At 38.7% G+C, this 21,421-nt stretch overlaps 3 protein-coding genes across 7 annotated transcripts; 1 reads left to right on the top strand and 2 right to left on the bottom strand.

The window, feature by feature from the left end:
• Positions 1-8: 8 nt before the first annotated feature.
• On the top strand, positions 9-9,445 carry LOC129567760 (restin homolog). Of its 3 annotated transcripts, none has more exons than XM_055445014.1 (10): positions 9-358; positions 472-607; positions 720-962; positions 1,076-1,209; positions 1,392-1,929; positions 2,038-5,444; positions 6,117-6,399; positions 6,480-6,667; positions 6,804-7,088; positions 8,146-9,445. In XM_055445014.1, exons 1-10 carry the CDS (start codon positions 320-322, stop codon positions 9,271-9,273), a joined length of 6,381 nt encoding a protein of 2,126 aa, XP_055300989.1. In that variant the 5' UTR covers positions 9-319; the 3' UTR covers positions 9,274-9,445. The 3 variants fall into 3 exon arrangements, with proteins under 3 accessions (XP_055300989.1, XP_055300990.1, XP_055300991.1); XM_055445015.1 differs by lacking the exon at positions 8,146-9,445 and adding an exon at positions 7,409-7,980 and having other exon boundaries at positions 6,804-7,044; XM_055445016.1 differs by lacking the exon at positions 8,146-9,445 and adding an exon at positions 7,409-7,980.
• Positions 9,302-12,694, bottom strand: LOC129567761 (tyrosine aminotransferase). Its single transcript, XM_055445017.1, has 4 exons — positions 12,076-12,694; positions 10,148-10,830; positions 9,912-10,031; positions 9,302-9,812 (listed from the first exon to the last, which is right to left on the bottom strand). The coding sequence occupies exons 1-4, from the start codon at positions 12,305-12,307 to the stop codon at positions 9,483-9,485; spliced, it is 1,365 nt and encodes a 454-aa protein (XP_055300992.1). The 5' UTR covers positions 12,308-12,694; the 3' UTR covers positions 9,302-9,482.
• A 1,397-nt stretch (positions 12,695-14,091) lies between these two features.
• LOC129567758 (mucin-2) lies at positions 14,092-20,734 on the bottom strand. 3 transcript variants are annotated; one of them, XR_008687880.1, is made up of 9 exons: positions 20,214-20,598; positions 19,840-19,932; positions 17,122-19,665; positions 16,652-17,020; positions 15,476-16,510; positions 15,303-15,400; positions 15,051-15,231; positions 14,415-14,976; positions 14,092-14,257 (listed from the first exon to the last, which is right to left on the bottom strand). XR_008687880.1 is itself a non-coding variant. In XM_055445011.1 (8 exons), the coding sequence occupies exons 1-8, from the start codon at positions 20,248-20,250 to the stop codon at positions 14,597-14,599; spliced, it is 4,737 nt and encodes a 1,578-aa protein (XP_055300986.1). In that variant the 5' UTR covers positions 20,251-20,734; the 3' UTR covers positions 14,342-14,596. The 3 variants fall into 3 exon arrangements, 1 of the variants encoding a protein (XP_055300986.1); XM_055445011.1 differs by lacking the exon at positions 14,092-14,257 and having other exon boundaries at positions 14,342-14,976; positions 20,214-20,734; XR_008687881.1 differs by lacking the exon at positions 14,092-14,257 and having other exon boundaries at positions 14,883-14,976; positions 15,299-15,400; positions 20,214-20,628.
• Positions 20,735-21,421: the final 687 nt, after the last annotated feature.

The following is a 21,421-nucleotide window of genomic DNA, read 5'->3' as shown; positions in this document are numbered from 1 at the left end:
TAATGGCTGCGTACTTTGCCATTTCGCCGCTGTTTTGTGCAGTACCACCATGCATCAGTATACAAGCAGCTTGCTTTTTAAATTCTTGTTTGATGTCAAACGGTTTTCGGTGGTCTTGTATCGTCATTTGTTTTGTACGCTTTGCAAGTGATATATCGCACGCCATCATCAAGACGAAACAAATGATTTAGTATTCTTTTTTTGCATTGTATTATTTCCGTGTTATTTTTTTTTTCATTAGAATTTTAAGTTTATTTAATTAAGTCATAAAAATTATTAGATTCGAAAGTGGTATTAAAAATCAACAAAAAAAACAACAATGGAATATAATCTGTGGAAGTCGGTGTTGTTGGATTGGGTAAGTGAATATTCCGTTGTTCATATACACTCACTGTGAAACATCACCAGTTGGTGCAAATGGCTTGAGACTAATTGTGTATTGTGTGTTTTTTTCCCATTTCCATTTTTGAGGTTAATTCAACCGGATTTTTGGTGCAGAACTATGAAAATTTAGGCGATACACATATTGATACATTTTTCGTTGCTTTTAAAAAACAAATCAAGTCAACTCACATCAAATCAGAGAATGTCATTAGTTTTGTTCGAGGTTTGTACCGTACATTTTTTCTTTCTTCTTCATATCCAGCTATCATCGTTTGATGGCGCCGATGAATGTGTCTATTGTTTAATCCATTCTCTTGTTACCGTATCATTCTCAGATTACTACAAAGACTTTTATTTGAAGTTGGACGATAAACATAAAGTGCCAGTCGGCGAATATGTGTACTTTTATTCGTTATTTTTGCATTTTGCATGCGTTTTGCATGCGGATACGGGTATACAGCAGATCTGCAACAATATGGTGCGTAAAAACCAAGAAATGATCGAAAAATATCTCGACTATCTATTCAAAATTGGTAAATGTGAGCGAGCCATTGTTCAAAGTGCCATTGAAGAAGCAGGTAAAACAATATGCATCAATTAAAATTTGTTATTGTCGTTGTTATGAATGAAATATCACATGAATTTATGAAATGGAAATTAAAGTCATGATAATCTTGTTTTAATACCACAGAGAGTTTAGATTTGGCTATAGCTCATGTGAGTCCCATTACAAGGAGTTTGCAATCGGTTCTGTCGTCCACATCGCCGCAAACACCGAAAAGCAAGATGCTGAACACATGGAATTTGGAGAATCGTAATTTGAAGGTACGTTTGTTTTCTTGTTAAATGGAAGAAGGATTTGTCGATGATTTCTCGTATTGACCACATGTCATTGTCATCTAGAAAGAATACTTTTTATGGTGAACCCATTTTTTTTTAAACAAAAAGTCATATTTCAATCAAAATAAAATGCAACCCATTGAATTGTTTTGTCACCGTATGCGTAGGCTCAATTAGAAACGGAACGTTTCGAGCGTGGTTATTTGGAGATGCAGTTGAATCAATGCGAAAAGAAGCTGTCCAAATTGGATGAAGACTACAAAGAGGCGATGACTGAAAACAATTTTCTGAAGAAACAGATTCAAACGCTTGATGAAAACGATCAAATCCAACAGAATGCACAAACCGAGGTGACGGTTAAGCAATTGCGTCGCGAAATCAATGAAAAAGAAGATGAACTACTCAAGCTGACCATTACATACAATGGAGCAAAGGATGACATTGAATTGCTCAAAGAGAAACTCGAATATGCCGAATCGCAAATCAAATCGCTCAACAACAAACTGCTCGATTCGTTTTCCGAGGCAGAAACGTTCAAAAACCAGCTGGATGACCGAGAGAAAATGATTAGTTACGTGAACAACAACAATAAAGAGCTCACCGATATGTTGAAAGAACTGCAATCAAATTCGAAAAAGTTGGATTTCGATTCATCATCATCGTACGAGCTGCTGAATTCAACGGCCAACGATTTGAATACGTCAAGTAAGTGATCATCAGCTGATTAAATTAAACGAAAATTCAAATATATTCCAAAACCGGTTTGTCTAACGATATTTTGTTTCGAATTTTTTCTTGTATTTCATGAATCAGGTTTTTGTGTTATGGAAGAGAATTTAGCAAATGCTGTCGTTGATATCCGATTGATTGATCAGCAAAGACAAAATATGGCGTTGAATGAATCGATCATTAGACTTCAAAATCAGTTAACCGTCCTGCAAGATGAAGCAACGAAATTGTATCAAATTGTGAATGAATCCGGCGAGACTAGCGTTGAGCCGCCATCTCCAAATGCCATATTCACCACAGTTAACCAGAAATATTCCGAATTAGTTGATAAAAATAAAGACCTGCAACAAAAAATTGAGAGCCAATGTTCCGATATTGCTTTGTTAAATGAGCAATCAGGCGGCTTGCAGAGTACAATCGATGCACTCAATGAAAAGTTGCAATCGGAAGAGAAAAAGAATGAAAATCTTCGCAGTCAAAATCAAAATACAATGGTTGAACTTGAGACAGTCAAGGCAACATTGAATACATGCGAAACGCAAAAAGCTGAATTGAACGCTTCATTGATTGATGCCACTTCTCGAATGGAGCAAATTCAGTCTGAAAAACGAGAATTGATTGCGAAGCATTTCGATGAACTGCGTCACATTCGAATGGAGCTCGAAGAGAAGGTGAACGCTGTGAATATCACATTGGAGGCGCAAATCAAGGAGAAAAATGGTATTCAATCGAAATTGGAACATGTTCAAAGTGAATTAAATGAAACTATGGATTTGCTGGCCAAACATAAACTTGACATTGATGAAATTAGCAATGCGTTGTCTTCGGTGCGAAGCGAAAAACAATCGATTCAAGAGAATCTAGTGAAGGCACGAAAAGAGATCGATGAGCAGCGTGAAAAATGCAACGATTTGGCACTTGGAAATGCTAATCTTGAAAAGAACATTGTAACGTTGACCGAAATAAATGAAAACAATGTACAGAAATTGGCCGATTATGTCGCGAAAATTGAGGGGCTCACTTCGGAAAAAGCGGCCCTCAACGAGAATTTGAAATTAAACCAAAGTCAATTGGGAAATGTTTCGAAGAGCTTGGAGGCAACACAAAATGATTTGGCCGCGTTGAATAGTGAAAAGAATTCATTGGAGGTCCAAGTCACTCAGCTGAATAGTACCATTGATGAGTTGACACAGCAAATAGCCAGTGAAAAAGAAAAATTCAGTGAGAACCAAACGGAAATCACTCAGAAATTGTCACGGATTCAGAAGGAGAAAGACTCAATTCAAGAGAAATTGCAACAGGCCGAAGTCGCAGCCGTGGATCAACGCAAACAATTCGAGGCTTTGGCAAAAGAAAAGGAGGCGCTGACAACAACAGTTGAGCAGTATGCCAAAGACATCGATGGATTGCAGGATTCATTGACCAGTCTACAAATTGAGAAACAATCAATTCAAGAGAGTTTGCTGAAGGCACAGAGTGATATCGATGAACATCGTCAAAGGAATGAGTCTTTGGAACAAGAGAAGGTAAAAGACCAGGAGAAGATTGCCGCTTTGACCGAATCGAATACCAGGAATGAAGGTAACATGGCCGATTATGTCACGAAAATTGATAAGATCATGTCGGATAAAACTGCTCTCGATGAGCATTTGAAATTCACCCGAAGCCAATTGGAAGAGGTTACGAAGAGTTTAGAAACAACACAAAATGATTTGGAAACAGCGAACAACGAAAAGAATTCGCTAGAAAGCAATGTCAGTCAATTGATTCGATCTATCGACGAATTAACGCAACGATTGGTCGAAGAACAACAGCAATCTCTTGACAAACAAACTGAGGCAACTGAAAAGTTGGCATCGGTCCAAAAAGAAAAGAACGCAATTCAAGAGAAATTGCAACAGGCCAAAGTCGCAGCCGTGGATCAACACAAGCAATTCGAGACTTTGGCAGAAGAAAAGGAGGCGCTGACAACAACAGTTGAGCAGTTCACCAAAGACATCGAAGGATTGCAGGATTCATTGGCTAAATTACAAAACGAGAAAAGGTCAATTCAACAGAGTTTGGTTAGCTCAAAAAGTGATGTCGATGAACAACGTAACAAATGTGAGACGTTGGCTGAAGAAAAGACAGAGCTTGAAAGTAAGATCGCCACTTTAACCGAAATGAATAACAACAACGTTGATAAATTGGTCGATTATGAGGTGAAACTAACCAAAATCGATGAGCTTACCTTGGAGAAAGCCGCCCTTGATGAGAACTTGAAATCAACTCAAAGAAGATTGGAGGAGGTTTCAAAGAGCTTAGAAGCCGCTCAAAGAGATTTGGCCACAGCAAACACCGAGAAAAATTCATTAGAAGGCACAGTCGACCAGTTGAGTCACACCATCAATGAATTGAATCAACAAATGGTCGAAGAAAAAGAGCAATTCAGTGCAAAACATGCGGAAGCAACTGAAAAATTGGCACTGATTCAGAAGGAGAAAGACTCAATTGAAGAGAAATTGCAACAGGCCGAAGTCGCAGCCGTGGATCAACTCAAACAATTTGAGTTTTTGGCACAAGAAAAGGAGGTGCTGACAACAAAAGTTGAACAGTACACCAAAGACATTGAAGGATTGCAGAGCGAAAAACAATCCATCCAAATGAGCTTGGAACAGGCACAAACTAAAGTCGACGAGCAACGCAAAAAGAATGAGACTTTGGAACAGGAAAAGATGGCAGTTGAAGAGAAGATAGCCACTTTGATTGAATCAAATAACAACAATGAAGTAAAACTGACTGATTACGAGATGAAACTAACCAAAATCGATGAACTTACCTCGGAAAAAGCCGCCCTCGATGAAAACTTGAAATCAGCTCAAAGCAAATTGGAGAAGATTTCAAAGGGCTTAGAAGCCGCTCAGAAGGATTTAGTCGTAGCAAATACCGAAAAGAATTCATTGGTCAGCAAAGTCATTGAGTTGAATCGCACCATCGATGAGTTGACACAGCAAATAGTCAATGGCAAAGAGCAATTCAATGAAAAACTCACGGAAGCAACTTGGAAATTGACATCGGTCCAGAAAGAAAAGGACTCAATTCAAGGGAAATTGGAACAGGTTGAAGCTACGGCCGTGGATCAAGGCATGAAATTCGATGTTTTGGTGCGAGAAAATGAAGTGCTAACAACGAAAATTGAACAGTACACCAAAGACATTGAAGGATTACAGGATTCATTGAACAAATTGCAAAGTGAAAATAAAGTGTTGCTCGAGTCGGCCACTAACAAAGAGCAACTAATCTCACTAAACGAGCAACTCGTCCGTATGGAGAAGAACTACAACGAAAAGATGGAAATGTGGAAAAAGGAGAGGGAGAATCTGATTCAAGATGTGAAAATTTGCCGTGCCAAATTGATGAAGGAGCGTGAAGCACACGAGCAAAAGGACAGAGAGTACAAGGACATGAGAAATGGCTTTGAGGAGAAACTCGAAAAGATGAAGGAGCGAATGGTAAGTTGCATTTGATTTTGTTTTGCATTTCATCGCAATCATTCCATTGTTTTGTTGGCTTCTGTTTCTAAACTGCATGTTCGTCCAACGTTTTAACTTTTCTGTATGGCTGTCGGTGTTATTTTTGTTCGCTTCATTACTAATTCAAATCTACGCATTCACCACATGAATAATAATAATATATGTTTTGAAATTTGACGAGTAGAGCGACATTTTCGATTCACACTCTCGATTATTGTGTTTTATGTATTCTTTCAAGCTATCAAATTCAATTGACGACTGCCTTGTTGAATCGTCGCAATTGAAATTACTGTATGACGCCATCCGAAATGATAGAGACTTTTCAAACAACAGACCTTGGATAAAACCTATATGCAGTTTGATCAAATGGCCAATGACATTCGTATTTTATGCAATGTTTACCATAGCAGTAATCCGGCGCTTTGCCGTTAAACATGAACCAGATGTATTCTAGTATACATATAAAACGAAGACACTCGCAATATCTCATCTTTTGTGATAAGCATTTCGAAAATAAAGTGATTTATTTATCAAATTATATTGAAACAATGGCAATTTTTCAATGCGTGAATCGATGGGAATGAGTTGAATTTTGTACAATTTCACCGAAGAATAACACATTAATCCGAGGTTTTTTTTCTTCGTTTTTAGAAATCTTTGTACAAGGAAGAAATGGCCAAAGTTCAAGACAAACACGAGAAACAACTGGCTGAATTGGTCACCGAAAACCGAAAATACGCCGACAAATTGATATTCTACGATGACAAAACCAAAGAGTTCTCATCCCAAATCCATGCATTGAACGAAGAAAAGTTGATGTTGTTGAAGGAGCATGAGATTATGAAATCCAAATTGCGTACGTATGAAATTGGAACGACATTAAATGGCGGCAATAACACCACCAACGCTTCGAAGTTCTTTGGAAAGATCACGGGTACTTGTTGAACATGAACATCAAACGAAGTTGAACTTGAAATCAATGACGGACTGTTTCTAATGAATAATTTCTTGTAGGTGGAAACTTCCGAATGGAAGATGAAGAAGGTGAACTCTTCGATAACACCTATTTGGATGAGTTGAAGGGTGGTGCGCTTACGGGTCGTGAATCATTGACATTCGAAGAGATTCAACGTCGTAATTCAATGTTGCCTCCACATCTGCGATCATCGTACATGCCACAATTTACCGAAAATGAACCAAAGGTAAACCATTCTTTTTTATGTAAAACATGTCTTTTGTCAACGTTAAACCAAAAGCAATGAGACGTTACCAACATCGAAACGAATAACCCCTTTATTTCCATTGAAATCAAATTTTTTCTCTATTCTTCACCTTTAGACAAATGAAAACACGTTCAAGTCATTAGATGACAGTATGTTCAGCACTCAGAGCGAATCGGTTCGTCGTGGTCCAGCTTATAAACGTCCGGGTCCGCCAACACCCAGCAAAAATGGTGGTCGATTGTCATTGGGCGGTGCTGATCTACCCCGAGGTGATGTACTCCGTGAACAGAATGGTGGTTTCGAGCGTCCATCGATCGGTGGCAACACAAACAAAACATCAAAGAAAATTACACCCGGTAAATTATCGCGCATATTTTCTTCGTCGAAACTTAAGGATGAGGTACGAAATAAGCTATTAATTTAATTAAGCTATTAATTTAAGTTTAAACCATTTTAAACTTAATCCAATTTTTTTTAAGGTTGATTAAGACACATACATTTTATTTTATCATAAGAACGTGTGTTCAGAGTTTTTGGGACTGGCCTCCCACACATCATAGCTCTCATATATAAATTATTTGCTGATCGTACTCTCTGTTAATGACAATGGACAAAGAAAAAAACAAACTCTCTCTCTCTCTCTCTCTCTCTCTCGCTTTCACATTCTCACTGAATTTGAACAATCGACGTTTCTTTCTGTTCTTTTGGGTTTTTCCACAGATGTTCTAGAGAGTCAATTACTTTCGGTCGATCAGCGGATAGTTTTTGCAACCACATGTGTTCGCTATATGATAAACTACTTCACCAAATCCAATTAAACCGCAATCAATCAATCGCTCTCTCAATCAAGAGTCACACCCCTCCAAAACAAAAATGAATAAGTTCAAAAGGTTGCAATTCAATGTCCTGATCACACGGCACATCGCTCACTAGCAGTACAAGCAGAAATATTAACACAATCTGATTTCAATTTTCAAATGATCATCATTTATTTCCGATTTCTCTTTATTATCCAATTAAATTTACATTAACTATACTTTATCGGCCGCTTATTCTCGTGCGGATATGTACAATTTAGATTTGATTCAAGTTATGTTAAGCAAAAACGATGTAATTTGTATATTATTTTTTTATGTAGAATCTCATCGTAAGCCCGTGTTCCGACAATCTTTGACAGATTAAGTTAAGATCGTATGGTAGAAAATAAAAATCAATAAATATATATATTCGATTTTGTATGTGCTTTAATAGTAAAATAAAGAATAAGACGAAAATCATATGAGAAAAACAAATGTCGTGTTAAAATTATTGCATTTGGATAAGCGGATACACCGGTCTGGGATTGAATCACCTTTTGAACTTCTTTGCGGCGGAGGCAGGTGGTGTTCCACAATCAATTTAATTTGTCCCAATTTTTCAACCAAAATGGTATGCTTCTTTTTGTTTTCTCTCAATAGGAAAAAGAGAATGATCATCAAACATGCGGTCGTAGTACACTTCATCAATTGGAAAAGTTGTTTTTCAGTACGTCAACTCCGCGACGTCGCAATGCCAGACGTTCTTCAATGCCAAAGTTTGACACCACTACCAGTTCATTTTTTGGACTGGCCAACACTTCAGTATCAAAGATCGATTCGAAATTCACGGCTGATTCCAAACGGTCATCATCGTTATCACGAAATTTATTCGCGCAAACACGACGAGTCTCGCAAAAAATTCTATGTTCAGTCGATAAACGAGCGGCAAATGTTGACTCAACGCCCGAATACGAGAAAGTTCATTGTGATTCAACGAAATTGGTATCATCGCGAAAGTCATTCATCAAAAAACGTAGTTCAATGCTTAAAAAGCGAGCACAACAAACAAAAACACAAAAGGAAAAACGGTTAGCGGCGTACAATAAATTTCGGCGCATGTCAAAAGTTGATCGTGCTGTCGATGAAACATACTCAATTGGCGGCGGGTTGAATAGCACGGGAGCAACATACGATTTGGACATGGGTGAAACCACCTACGAATCGGATATCCTGAATTTTCAGGCGGAAATGAACCAATGCCAAGGTCCAGTCGAAATTATCGTTCAGCCTACAGAGGATGAGATTGACTTTGAAAAATTGTGCAACGTTAGGGAGTCAAAGTGCCCGTTCGAGGACGAGAAGAAAGTGTCAGCCAGCCTATTGACCCCATCCGCATTGGATTCATTAGTAGCCAGCGATGAAAAGTCATCGCCAAAATCACTTGGTGAAGGTGATATTTGTTCTAATCTCAGCCCACAATCGGTCAACTCAAACTTCTCAGCAAATTCGACCACGCGAGTAAGCAGCCATTGCGCTCGAACCTGCTGGATCCAACAGAAAATCCCGAAGATTACCACATACAAAGCGGAGAAGAAAAGCTTCGATAACGATAGCCAAAATTCAACGCAAAGTCATCATAACACACAAACATCAGTCATGACCACAGTCAAGTCCGTTCACTCAATTGTTAGCGTTGCATGGAATGACTCACATGTATATGCTCGCTGTTATATCATATCCGTTACCATTTTAGTCATTGCTTTACTGCTAGCCTTACTACGTGCCTAAATTTCCCAGTTGAATAAAAAATCATCACTTTTTTTTTCATTTGTATGTTATTGTCATTTATTTAAGAAAGAAAATTCAAAAATGTTCACAACTCGTTAATTGTATCAATAACGCGATATCTTTTCACCGTGATTTAATAAAAACCAATATTAATTTATGATCTACGTATAAATTACAGTGTTGCTGTTGCTTTTGCCTTGTTTTGTCTTCTACCAATTCAAGTTTTCAATCAAATTTGGATCGAATGAATTCTTATAGTGTTTGTTGCAAAAATCAGCGATGCGTGTGCATGACTCCCAAATCAAGCCTTCCGGCACAGTCAAAACGATACGCATATAGTTTGGATAATCGAAGCATTGACCCGGCAAACAGAAAACGCTTTGCTCCTTAACCAGCGCCTGCACGAACTGAAGTTCGTCTTCGTATTCCGGGAAGTTTTCGATATCGATTCCAATCATCATGTACATCGCTCCATCTGGCATAATTGGCCTCAGGCCAACAGCATCGCTCAGAATTTCATAGGCGAGTTTCGCATGTTTCTTATTTTAAAATAAAGAGATAAGCGTGAGAGAGAAAAAAAGCGGAAGCGTTAGGCTAAAATTGTTGAAACTTTATTTATATTACTGTCGACTACTTACATAGAGAGTGTCAACGACACTATCAAAGAAGGTTTGTGGCGTTTTTTCCAAAATTTCCGGTAGAGCACCTTGAATGAGTGTGTTGCTTCCCAATATCCTTGTACTTAAGTTCGCTAAACCCTATGCCATGCAAATGATGTGAACAAAAATGAAAAACAAATATATCGGAATAGAAAGCGGACACTTGCTGTGAAATTACAAAACAACTTTGCAAAATTAAATAATAAGTTCAATACTTGGCGCAATTCTTTGAAAGTGTCGTTTCTATCATGGATAATTATCCATCCCAATCGCCATCCGGGTACCAAGAACCGCTTTGTTAAGCCTCCGCACGATAATACTGGGACATTTTTCGATAGCGAGCTAAATGAATGATATTCGGTGCCGGGGAACACAAAGTGTTCATAAATCTCATCGGCAATTATCGGAATGCAATATTTTTCGCACAATGCAATAATATCGAGCATATGCTTTTTGCGGAAAACACTTCCACAAGGATTGCTTGGATTCGTAAGTACGATAACTGCAGTGTTTTCATCGATTTTATCTTCAAGTTGTTCCAAATCAACTTCCCATTGATTAAATGGGAGAAGATTATACGAACGAACCTCAATGCCGTGACCAACAGCAAGAGTTCGATAGATCGAGAATCCCGGCCTTGGAATCAAAATATTTTTACCCGGTTCAGCTATTGCGCCAATGCATATGTCAATAGATGACGAGCAACCGCTACATAAAATCACATCGTTCGGTGCTACAACGCCTTGATAAGGCGCTATATATTTACAAACCGCTTCACGAGCCACTATGGTTCCAGCCGAATGAGCGTAACCATTGTGTTTGCCCTCATCGATCGCATTTCGCACTGCTTGAATCGTCTCATCAGCCGCTTTCAAATTACCAAACACAGTTGGATCACCTGAATGAGAGGGGAAAAAAAACAACAACCAATTAGTTAACGCTTTGAAACTTGAATTAGTAAATTATTTCGACGATGACGATGAAAATAAATTATTCCACACACATTATCGAATTTAATTTATTGTTCCCATCTTAGAAACATGCGCCACATGCGTCGTAATGAAAACAAAAAATAAAATTTGCTTATTGATTGAGAAGACGCATCCAATGAGGAGAAAGATCGCGTCAAATCATGGCGTACACGAATATGAATATGAATATTAATCAGTAACAACTTTTAATATCGATAAAAATAAATTATAGACTTGTTTTGATTTCTGAAAAAATCGAATTGGATACGTATCGGTATTTGGAATGCCATGGAAATGTCACCAACGATTGATATCGTTGTTGTGTGTACCGTTTTTGCGTAGTTTCATCTCTCCAACAACCCTTTTACACATAACACTACTGCATCAACTTCTATTGCACCTGTTCATAATCTATTGCGACGCATTTCACGTTTGTCAATAACTCTTTTTTGATGATACTATTACGTGGAAGCTCAATGGTTAGGATCTATTCTGAATGAGTCATGAAATTGAAAATCGTTATCAGCGCACATTTTTTAACACTGCGTTTTTTATTGGTAAGTTGCTCTAAAGCTTAATTGGATTACCGCAAACGATTATCGTTATTCGGGTATATATTTGAAAAAAAAAATTGGTTCTGATTTTGATTTATATTCGAGAAAATTTCGTTTCTATCAGAAATCTATACTTGTTTTCCTTGTACGTAGATTAACTAACCAGTTTAAGTACTCGCATTTTTTTTCGTTTCTCGCGTCCTTGAACTATATATAATTTTGCATATTAAAAAAAAAAATTATCAATGAAACGACCATAAGTGTGGTCAAGTTCTATGACGATTCAGATAAAACAGTTAGAATCATTTGCGGAAGACGTCGTCACAGTCACGTTCATAGCTGTAGTTCATTCCACCGAAATTGTGAGTGTAACGTATTGTGACGAATTTGGGTTGAAGTTCGCGAACAGAACATTATGGAGGGTAACGAACTTAATTGTACGAATAATGGCATGTTATAAAAAGAACATTGCTTTCTCTCATATTGATGGAAAAAGTTCACTGGATTTGTGAACAAAATGATGAAAGATGGAACATTCAACAAAATCCGATAGTTGAACTTTGGATTGATTTATTTAAAAAAATAAAAACCAAGAAAATAAAACAAATTTCGACTCACCAACAGAAAGAGGAATGAAAGCTTTATCTGGATTTGGTTGTACGTTCAAATGTTCAACGATGGCTCGAATGGGATTTGTCGTATTAATGGCAAATTTCGATGGTTGCACGTTCCATTCGTATTTTTTCAGAGAATTTTCCTTGGATGATGAGTCCACGGGTTGTTTTTTAACCGCCAAATGGATATTATTGAAATTTTCCTTGCTTATTTCAATGGCTTGTCCTTTTAACATTGTCACACAACGGCAAATTGGTTTCGTTTTACTTGTTTCAACCAAAGAATAAATGACAAATTTTCAAAACACCTTGATGTTTGTAATTCGAAATAAACAACTTAAGCTTTTAGCTGTAGGGAATGTGTTGAATAAATTGATTCGTTAGTGAAATATGATCAAATTTATTCAACGATCTTTGCGCTATTTTTTTCTTTCTTTCTCTCGAATGCAGGTCATATATGGAAACAAATTCAAAGTGTTGGAAATGATTTTTTTCCTTATCAAACATTCACTTTGTTTCAGCGGAAAATTAAATGAATACACAATAACGTTTTAATTAACGGATCAGTGGGGAGCACAAAACGACTATCGCCAGTCATGTCTAAAATCAAACTAGTTAGATGATGGAAGCGCGCAAGCGCTTTTATAGCCGTTCTGGGGTCGGCGCAATATCGAATGACCAAAGAGATGCGTAGATTAAAATGAAATCCGAAAAAATCATGAGAGAGAAAATAAGCGACAAAGCACGAGCTTCTGAGATGATACACACACACACACACGATCAACCGATGAACAACGATATAAATTTCGTGCTAATTTTTGTCATCTCATTGGCCAACCGTTGGTTGGAAAAAGACAAAAAGGAAAACGCATGGTATTGAATATATGTATATATATATATATAGTATATATATATATATATATATATATATATTCAAGTTGTTTCGACATCAACAGGCACATCTCCATGCTATGTGACGTCACGAACACATATTTTAAATGGAACCCCCAGCAGCTTGCTACATCGATTATCATACCAATTTATGAATTTTGTTTTTTTTTCTCTTTTAAATTTTTCCATCTCTCTCTTAACAACGATTTTCAAGCCAAATAACCAGATTATCGACATGTTGATTCAGTCGTGGCCATTGACGACTAAGGTTGATCATTGCGAATATTCATTTCTCGGTACAGTGCAATTTCGGTAATCCGATTTTAGCGTAAATTGTTTTGAACAGAATTTTTCTTTAAAATACAACATAAATGAGAAAAGGTCTATGTTAGGTCAGCAAAAATAATAGAATGACCAAAACCTATTTTAAACGGTTAAGATAGCAATTTGTAAGGAAATCAAATAGAGTCTTTGAGTGCAATGCAACACCACACCAATTTTGGGAACTGATGATTTGTTGAGAAAAAATACATCTCAAAACAATTCCAAGAACATAAATTTCGTCGAGATTCAAAAAATTTACTCGTTTCAATCAAAGAAAATAGGATTTTAGCAATATCTCATTGAATTATCGATGGTAATACGAAATACGGTTTATAGTTGAAAAACAAAAACAAAACGACTTCAATAATAAAAACAACTGTGTATTATCAATAATATCGTTCTGTTGTCACAATCGTTGGATATTTTAATAAAACGATTCGAATGATCCAAGTTGCACTGTATGTTAACCACTTGTTTGGACGTGCCTTCTTTTTTACTGCTTTTTCGAAATGCTGGTTGGTCTTTGGCCACATGTTTTCAGCCACAGATAGACGCATATGAACATAAATTTATGGAAAAATTGTGATGACAAACGTAAAGTCAAACAGTTTATTTTGTTATCGAACTCACCTGAAAATCAGCGTGTTATCGAACGGAATGTAAATAAAAATCGAACAGCGATCGTTTTTAATCAATTTGATTTGTTCTGTTTTTGTTCAATTGATTAACTTTGTGTATCCTGTTATTGTCATCGATCATAACATCAACCCCTCCATCTAACAAACGCGTGGAACAATGATTTCTATTTTTATTTTTGTTTCGTTCCTTTTATTTTTCAAAACAACTATCGTTCGATTAAAAACTTCAATCGAGATCTTTGTTTAACTTTCTGACAATCATTTCTTGATCTTTCTGTTCTCTTTTTCTCCACTCTTTATTCTCGCTCCTACATGAAGAACTCACCAAACAGGCTAATTTCGATTCAAAAAAGTTGTCCGAAAGTTTTCATCCAGAAAAAGCATATAGGTGAAATCAGAAGAAAAAAAACGAAATAGTTTCAATGTATGTATGAGTGTATGTATGTATGTCTTGGTGTGTTAAATTTAATATTTCGTTTATCTTAACAACCTTCAAATCAGCATGTGAAAATCACGATAGGATTCATGGCGCATAGCTGTTGCTTGGCGATTGTTTTTTTTGTGTTTCGTTCAACTTCATAAGAAGATTCAATATAATGTTTAACTGACTTAAAAATAGAACAAAATCCACTTTATAAGGAATTCAAAAGTAAAAATGAACGATAAACTGGCTTATTTGTAGGCCATTCGTTTTTGTCGTTCACGCAACAGAGCACGGGTATCTTGGCGAGGAATACCGGCACGATTCAAAATGTTGTGACGATATCGACCCAATTCGACCGGAACCAGATAGGTTTGCTTTTTCTTTTTCTTGGGCTCCAACGGTTTGAGAATGACTTCGGTTGAACCCAAATCCAATTTGCGGGGTCGTTTCTTCGGTTGCTCTGCATCGAATTGCATGTTGATCTTCCATTTTGGCCGTGGTAATAGCAAATCGACTTCTTCATCTTCATTCAGATACATGCTCTTTCGCTTGTTTGATCGACCCGGCTGCGCAAACTGGACACGCTTTTGAACTTTGAAGTCGTGATTAACTGGGGTACGTGGTGCCTCTGTGATAAATGAAACGAATTGTACTTCAAAACGCTGTTCGAAAGAAAACGGATCGGGTGAGTTGAATTATTACCTCGGAAACCAAATTTGTTCTTCTTCTCTGGTGTCATTGGCTCCTCAATGAACTGACCACTGGCCGTATTGATGATTCGCAACAGTTTCTTCGACTTCGGCCGTACTTGCACCTCTTCATCAATATCGATTTCGATGAATTTGCGCTTGAATTTCGACTTCTTTTCGCTTGCTTCTGCCACCTGAAGAAAATAGAAAGAATTTGTTGCATTTTCCGGAAAGAAAAGAACAATATTGCATAAAGGAGACTCACATTCTCTGAGGTTGATGTTACAGTGTCACTGTCTACTGCTGATTCTGCTTCTGTTGTTGGAATGTTTTCATCACTTTGTGTTTGTAGGACAGCTTCACCTAAATTGTTAAATGACAAACATTACGATCCAGATAGCCAATAGATCAGAAATACCAACAATTCGATTGTGATACCTTTCTTTGAAGCCTTTTCATTGTTGTTGTTTTCCTCGGCTGAAATATCCAACGCAGCATTCTTTGAGTCTTTCGCTCTCAAGCTCACGTTTGCGGTTGGAGTTTCATCCTGTTCGACGGCGATCCCGTTATTCGACATGCTAACACGATTTTTCGTCTGGCTCTGTGATTTTTCACTAGCCTTTGCTTTGCTAGGCTGCGTTTTGAGCTGTGTAATGCTCACGTTTTGGGCAATTGGATTCAAATCACCCAATGACGCACGACTATTTTTCTTGACGATCGACGATTTTGGCAAGCGATCAATGCCCGGAAGTGAGGCTCGGTGCTTGACCACAATCTTCTTTGGTTTTCTTGCAGCCGTTTGGTTCTCTTTGCCATCTGACAAGGCAGTTGGCTGCAATGTTGTTTCGATTTTCTCGATATGAGTTTCCTTCTGCTCTATTGCCTTATCTGAAGCTGTTTCGTCTGAAACAAACATGATATCGTCTCGCTTTTCACGAACCGATTCATTCGCATTTGACGAAGTGGCTGGTTCAACAGCTTGAGCTGAGACTTTGTTTTCTCGACGAGTTTCCTCTGTTTGTCTTTCTTCGTCCAAAGTGCGGTTTGCTTTGGCCTCTTTGGCGCTCGACTGAACAGGCTTGGTAGTCTTGGTCGATTTTACCTCATCCTCCTCCATAGGCATCAAGTATGTGGTGGGGAATGTTTTACCTTCGACCAGTTCTTCAGCATCTGGTGTATTGCGGTGAACCACAACAACCGATTCGGGAACAAGTTCCACTGAAACGGCCACAATATCATTGCTATCTGCAGTACTTTCACCATCGCTTTCCTCAGAGCTGCTCGGCTCAATGATGCGCGATGCTCTGCGTTTTGGCTTCGGAACCACCACAATTTCCTCTTCCTCTTCTGACAGCGATGCATCGGTTTCCTCTCCTTCATCCACAATGAATCCATCGTCTTCATAATCATCGTCCTCATCCTCGTCTTCCGTGTCGTCACTGCCGATGTATTGGCCTTCATCAATCTCGTTTTCTGCAAAGAAACAAACATAGTACAGATATTATGGTGTTTTTAGTGAAAAATAAAATTATTCTCTGTTTCAATTTATATTTTCGTCACATATTGATTTAGCAAATGATCACATAATCAAGAGAAAACCAATCGAGCACCAACCTTCTCTTTCACGTCTTTCTTCCTCGTCCATGGAATCACCCGATTCATAATCTTCAATCACCTCGACAACATCATCGACGAATTCATTTCCACTTTCTTCTTCCTCTTCGCCTTCATTATCGCTACCTTCATCACTTTCGGGAATCAGTTCATCCTCCTCTGGCTCCGATTCGCTATCAACCAGACCTTTCCAATTGTTGCGTGCAGGCACTGCCTTCTTTGCGGGTTGCTCATCGATTTTACTGCTGGTATCGGCAGTACCCAAGGCATCGATCGGTTTTGACGGCTCGTTTGACAGTGAGTTTCGCTTGATCGATTTACTCCATGAATCTCGTAATATTTGAAGATTTTCTCTAGCTTCGGCACGTGCTATAATCGATTGAACCAAAGCAGAAATGTCATCCATTGAAAAAACTACCAACATCACAAGAAAGTCCTCTTCCCAAACTAAATAATAAAAGAAAACTTACCTTCGCGTTTCTTGTTGCGTTCGTCGCTCTTCGAACGATTGGCGGCGGTTGCTTCCGTGATGGACTTTTCACCGGGATACGGCGTATCAATTCGTTTCATGAGCATTTTCTGATTTTTATCACCAACGGGCGTCATGATTTGAACTGATTTTCGCTCATTCTTCGAACTGGGGGCAGTACTTTTTTGTGGTGGAGCCTCATCCATGGGTGTTGATAAATCCAGTTCTGCTTGCGTTTCATCCACCACTGACACATCTGGTTCGACAATAATGCTCTCCTCCTTGTCTTTGCCAATTGCTGTGTCATTCTTTTCGGTTGTTACTTCCTGAACTTCATCAAAGGCTTGTGGTTCATCAGCCTTTGATGTGGTCGGAGTCAATTCCGAAACAATCTCTTCAAAACGAAGATCAGTTATCTGGGCACTGACTGGTGTGATTGTTTCAGCAATTTCATCAATTTGACGATCAATTTCTTTGGCAGCAACTGATGTTTCTGTTACGGCTGTGGGACGATCATTTTGTTCGTTTGCTACGGGGGTTTCCAAACCAGCCACGAGATTGTTTATCGCTTCGCTCAAGCTCACCGACATTCCACCAAATGTGGATTCTCGCGGTGGGCGGAACATTACCGGTGTTTTGGTCTTTGACATTTCGCTTGTATCATCGAACATTTCTTCATCTTCTTGATCAATGCTCTTTTCTTTCTGTGGTGTTTTTGCACTTGATTTAGGCGTGTTTGCCTTCTCAGGTGTATCTTTAGCCGTTGGCTTGGGCGAATCCTTTGGCGTACCCGATTTGATCTTTTTCGTTTTTTTAGTTGATTCTTCAGCCAAAATAGTCACTTCCATTTGATCGAAACCGGTTGATTGAACGGTATCGTTCAGCGACTGTCGTTTTGATGATTTCTTTGTCGACTGTGGCGTTGGTGTTAATTTTTCATCCTCTTGAACTAAAGGTGACACATCGAACGATTCATTGGCATTTGATGTACTTGCCTTAGATTTTGGTGTGCTCGACTCTGCACGTTTGATATTTTCGAGAGGTTTGTTCGAAATAATCATTTCTTCATATGCCTCACCTTTATCAGCTTCCGGAGCTGGTTCAGTGTCAACTTCCATTTCTTCCACACCATCCTTGGCCTCTGGTTCAATGCTTGGAACATTCGCACTTGATGCTTGGTTGCTTTGGCTATCATCCAATTTGTCGCTTTCAATCGTATCACTTCCCGTTTGTGTTGTATCAGCCACGGACACATTGCTCTTTCTGCGGCTTTCCTTTGAACTGATTGGAGCGGGTGACAAAATGCTCTCATTCACCATAGCAGTCACATCCATTGAATCCAAATCACTTGCCACTGCTTTGATTTTTGGTGAATTGATTTGCGGAGTTTCTGAACTTTCGACGATTTTCTGTGGCTTACCTTTCGGAGTGCCTGTTGGCTCAATCGCTTCAGTCATGGACATTTCCATTGGTTCGACTGGTTCAAAGGTCGGTGTTTGGGCCTCTGGCAATGACGTGTTAAGTTTTGGCGAATGGGACGTGGTGGTTGCGATCAAAACGACTGGTGACATTGGCATGGATGCCGTTTTCAAAATCGGTGATTTGATTGATGCATCAACACGAGGCGATTTGACTAAATCCGATGACAAAGTTACCTTTTCCTTAGTAGCTGATTTTCGTTCTTCGGCCGGAATCGTATTGACATCCACGAGCTCTGGCTCATTAATGACAATTGGTTCATCGTCGGCTTGCACTTTACGTTTATGACCATCTTTCGTAGCGTTGCTTTCAATTTCCTTCTTTTCACCGTTGCTTTCATCCTCATCGTCTACTTCAATGATCAAATTTTCCCTCAATTTCACGGGCTGCTTCGAATTGCTTGGCTTTTCGATGACAGTTTCATCGATTTCTTCATCTGTTGGCTCTTCATCGATAATATCGGTGGCAATGATGCTCTTGTTCACTCGCATCGATGCCCGACGTGGTGTTGTTGGTTCCACTTTGATTTTGCTCGCTTTTGTCTTCAACGATTTCGGTGTACCCTGCGATTCGGTCAACCGGCTGGATGTGCGCCGCGTTGGCGACAACTGATCCTCCGAAGCAACGCTACTGCGCGTGTTGCGACGAGCCGGCGTGATTTTGGCTGGCGATTCTGCAGCCTTTTCATTTTCCGAAAGCAAACGAGAACTGCGACGCGCCGATGCCGATGGTCGAGGGGCACTATCTTTTTTCGGTGTATTCTGCGATTGAGCCAATCGTGCGGAACGTGGCCGTGAAATTTGAGTCGATTCGGTGTCATCAGAAATAACACTTCCCGCACGCAACGAACGCCGTGGTGCACTCGAATATACCGCCGACACATTTTCTTCGGTTAACTGTGAGCTACGACGTGAACGTGTACTGTGCGCAACCAAACGATCATCGGCGGTTGTGTTTGTGTTCATTTCGTCGAAATTTTCGCGACGCAATAGCACTTTGCATGATTTCATCGATCCGGAGCTAGCAACACTTGCAGCATCATTCAAATCACCGACGCTCTCCGTGTCTGTGTGTGCGTGTAAAATGGAGAGAGAGAGAGAGAGAGAGAAGCAAGCGTCAATAACGGTAACAATCAAATGCACGACAAACACATTCTTTGTTTGTACATGAATCGAACTTTTGTTTTTCAAATGACTAAACATGTTTTGCAAGAAAATGCAAAAAAAAGTGCTGAATTTACCATTTTCGGTGATATTTTTGAGTGTACGGGAGCGAGTCTTCCTAGCTGGACTAGCCACCGGACTTTCCACCGATGCGCGACGTGATCGGGTGACTGGAGAAAGAAAAAAATATGTATATAAAACGATTGACAATGCATACAGAATGACAAAGACGTAGATTATTAATGTAATAATGGTCTCCATTGTGCAACAACAACAATTAAAATCGTTGAAAACACGAATGAAAAAGGAATACTATTCAAACGACGAAATGATGCGACACGATTGCTTAACCAAACTAAACACTAAATCAAAAGCAACATATTGCACTGTATTGTGCAATTCATCGTAGAGAGAAAAAATCAATCCATAGAACTTAGAATGTTCAACTTACCACGCGACGGTATTGCTGACGGTATATTTTCATCCATTTTTTTTACTTCAACAACGATTCAATGACAAAACGTTCACAAAATTACAGAAAAAAAAAAATTTGACAAGAAAAAAAACGAGAAAAAGCTCTAAACTCAAGTGGAATTCAATTTAATCTGGTCGTCAAAATATGCGGAGCACTTTTTTAAACACGTCCGGCGCACACGAAAAATTAAATCCGTTAGAAAGATTTTTTTGAATTTCTTGTTATCGCGGTGTTCTCTTTCTCTGACTGTTCGCTGATGCGCGAAACAAAATCTCTATAACATAGTTTACGCGCTAAATGATATGCAACACACTCCAAAAGACATGCGGTCTTCGGTGAATACGACAAACAAGTGAACACCGTCGCACGGTTCGAAACTTCACGAAACAAACGAACGTTCGTCAAGCTGTCAGTTTTCGCAGCGAATTGGATTGGGGTTGCCGCAGGCAAACCATTTAATCAGCTGACAATCGATTGTCACACACAGTTTTGTTGATATATATTCGGTTGATCGTGTTTGGTAACTTTTTAAAAGAATTTTTTTTAATAGATTTCAATTTTAGATTCGTCAAGATAATTTGGGATCAATTTTAGATTTTTGGTTTGAAACCAATTTAATGTAAGCCAAAGCCCTTTCATAGCACAATATTTCCATATTTTATACGTAATGTGAATATTCTTTATTCATCGATTTTACACAATTCCAGACAATGTCATACGCCGAACAACCTATTCAAGGTGAATCGCATTCGCCAAGGGTCGATTTGATTCTGCCGGATCATGGAAAATTATTCTATGAGCAAAAAAACGATTTCGTGTTTTGTAAGCCACATCTGATGCCACTGAAATCGGTCACATTAGAAAAATTGGAGAAAATGCAGAAACAAGCTCAGGAACAGTTGAAAGAGACCCGAGCCAAAACAGCCGCAGCAAAATCATTTTGAAAGATTGGGCCGACACATTCAGCGGAGAGTTTTCTTTGGAAATGCACATATGAAGGTTGACGCCTTCTCACACGCACCAAAATCCACCAGTCATTCAACTTTGGTACTGCACGGCCACTGGCACAACCAACGACTTCACATTAAACAAGTGCCTTGAAGTTACAATATATCGGTCTCGATATTCCTTACCTACAGTTACAGCACGATTCAAATCACAAATCCATTCTATATAGAAATTAA

The sequence above is a fragment of the Sitodiplosis mosellana genome, unplaced genomic scaffold, assembly GCF_009176505.1.
Source record: "Sitodiplosis mosellana isolate CC-2019 unplaced genomic scaffold, AAFC_SMos_1.0 Smas_scaffold_12, whole genome shotgun sequence".
NCBI lineage: Eukaryota > Metazoa > Arthropoda > Insecta > Diptera > Cecidomyiidae > Sitodiplosis > Sitodiplosis mosellana.
This window is presented reverse-complemented; position numbering and strand designations above follow the sequence as displayed.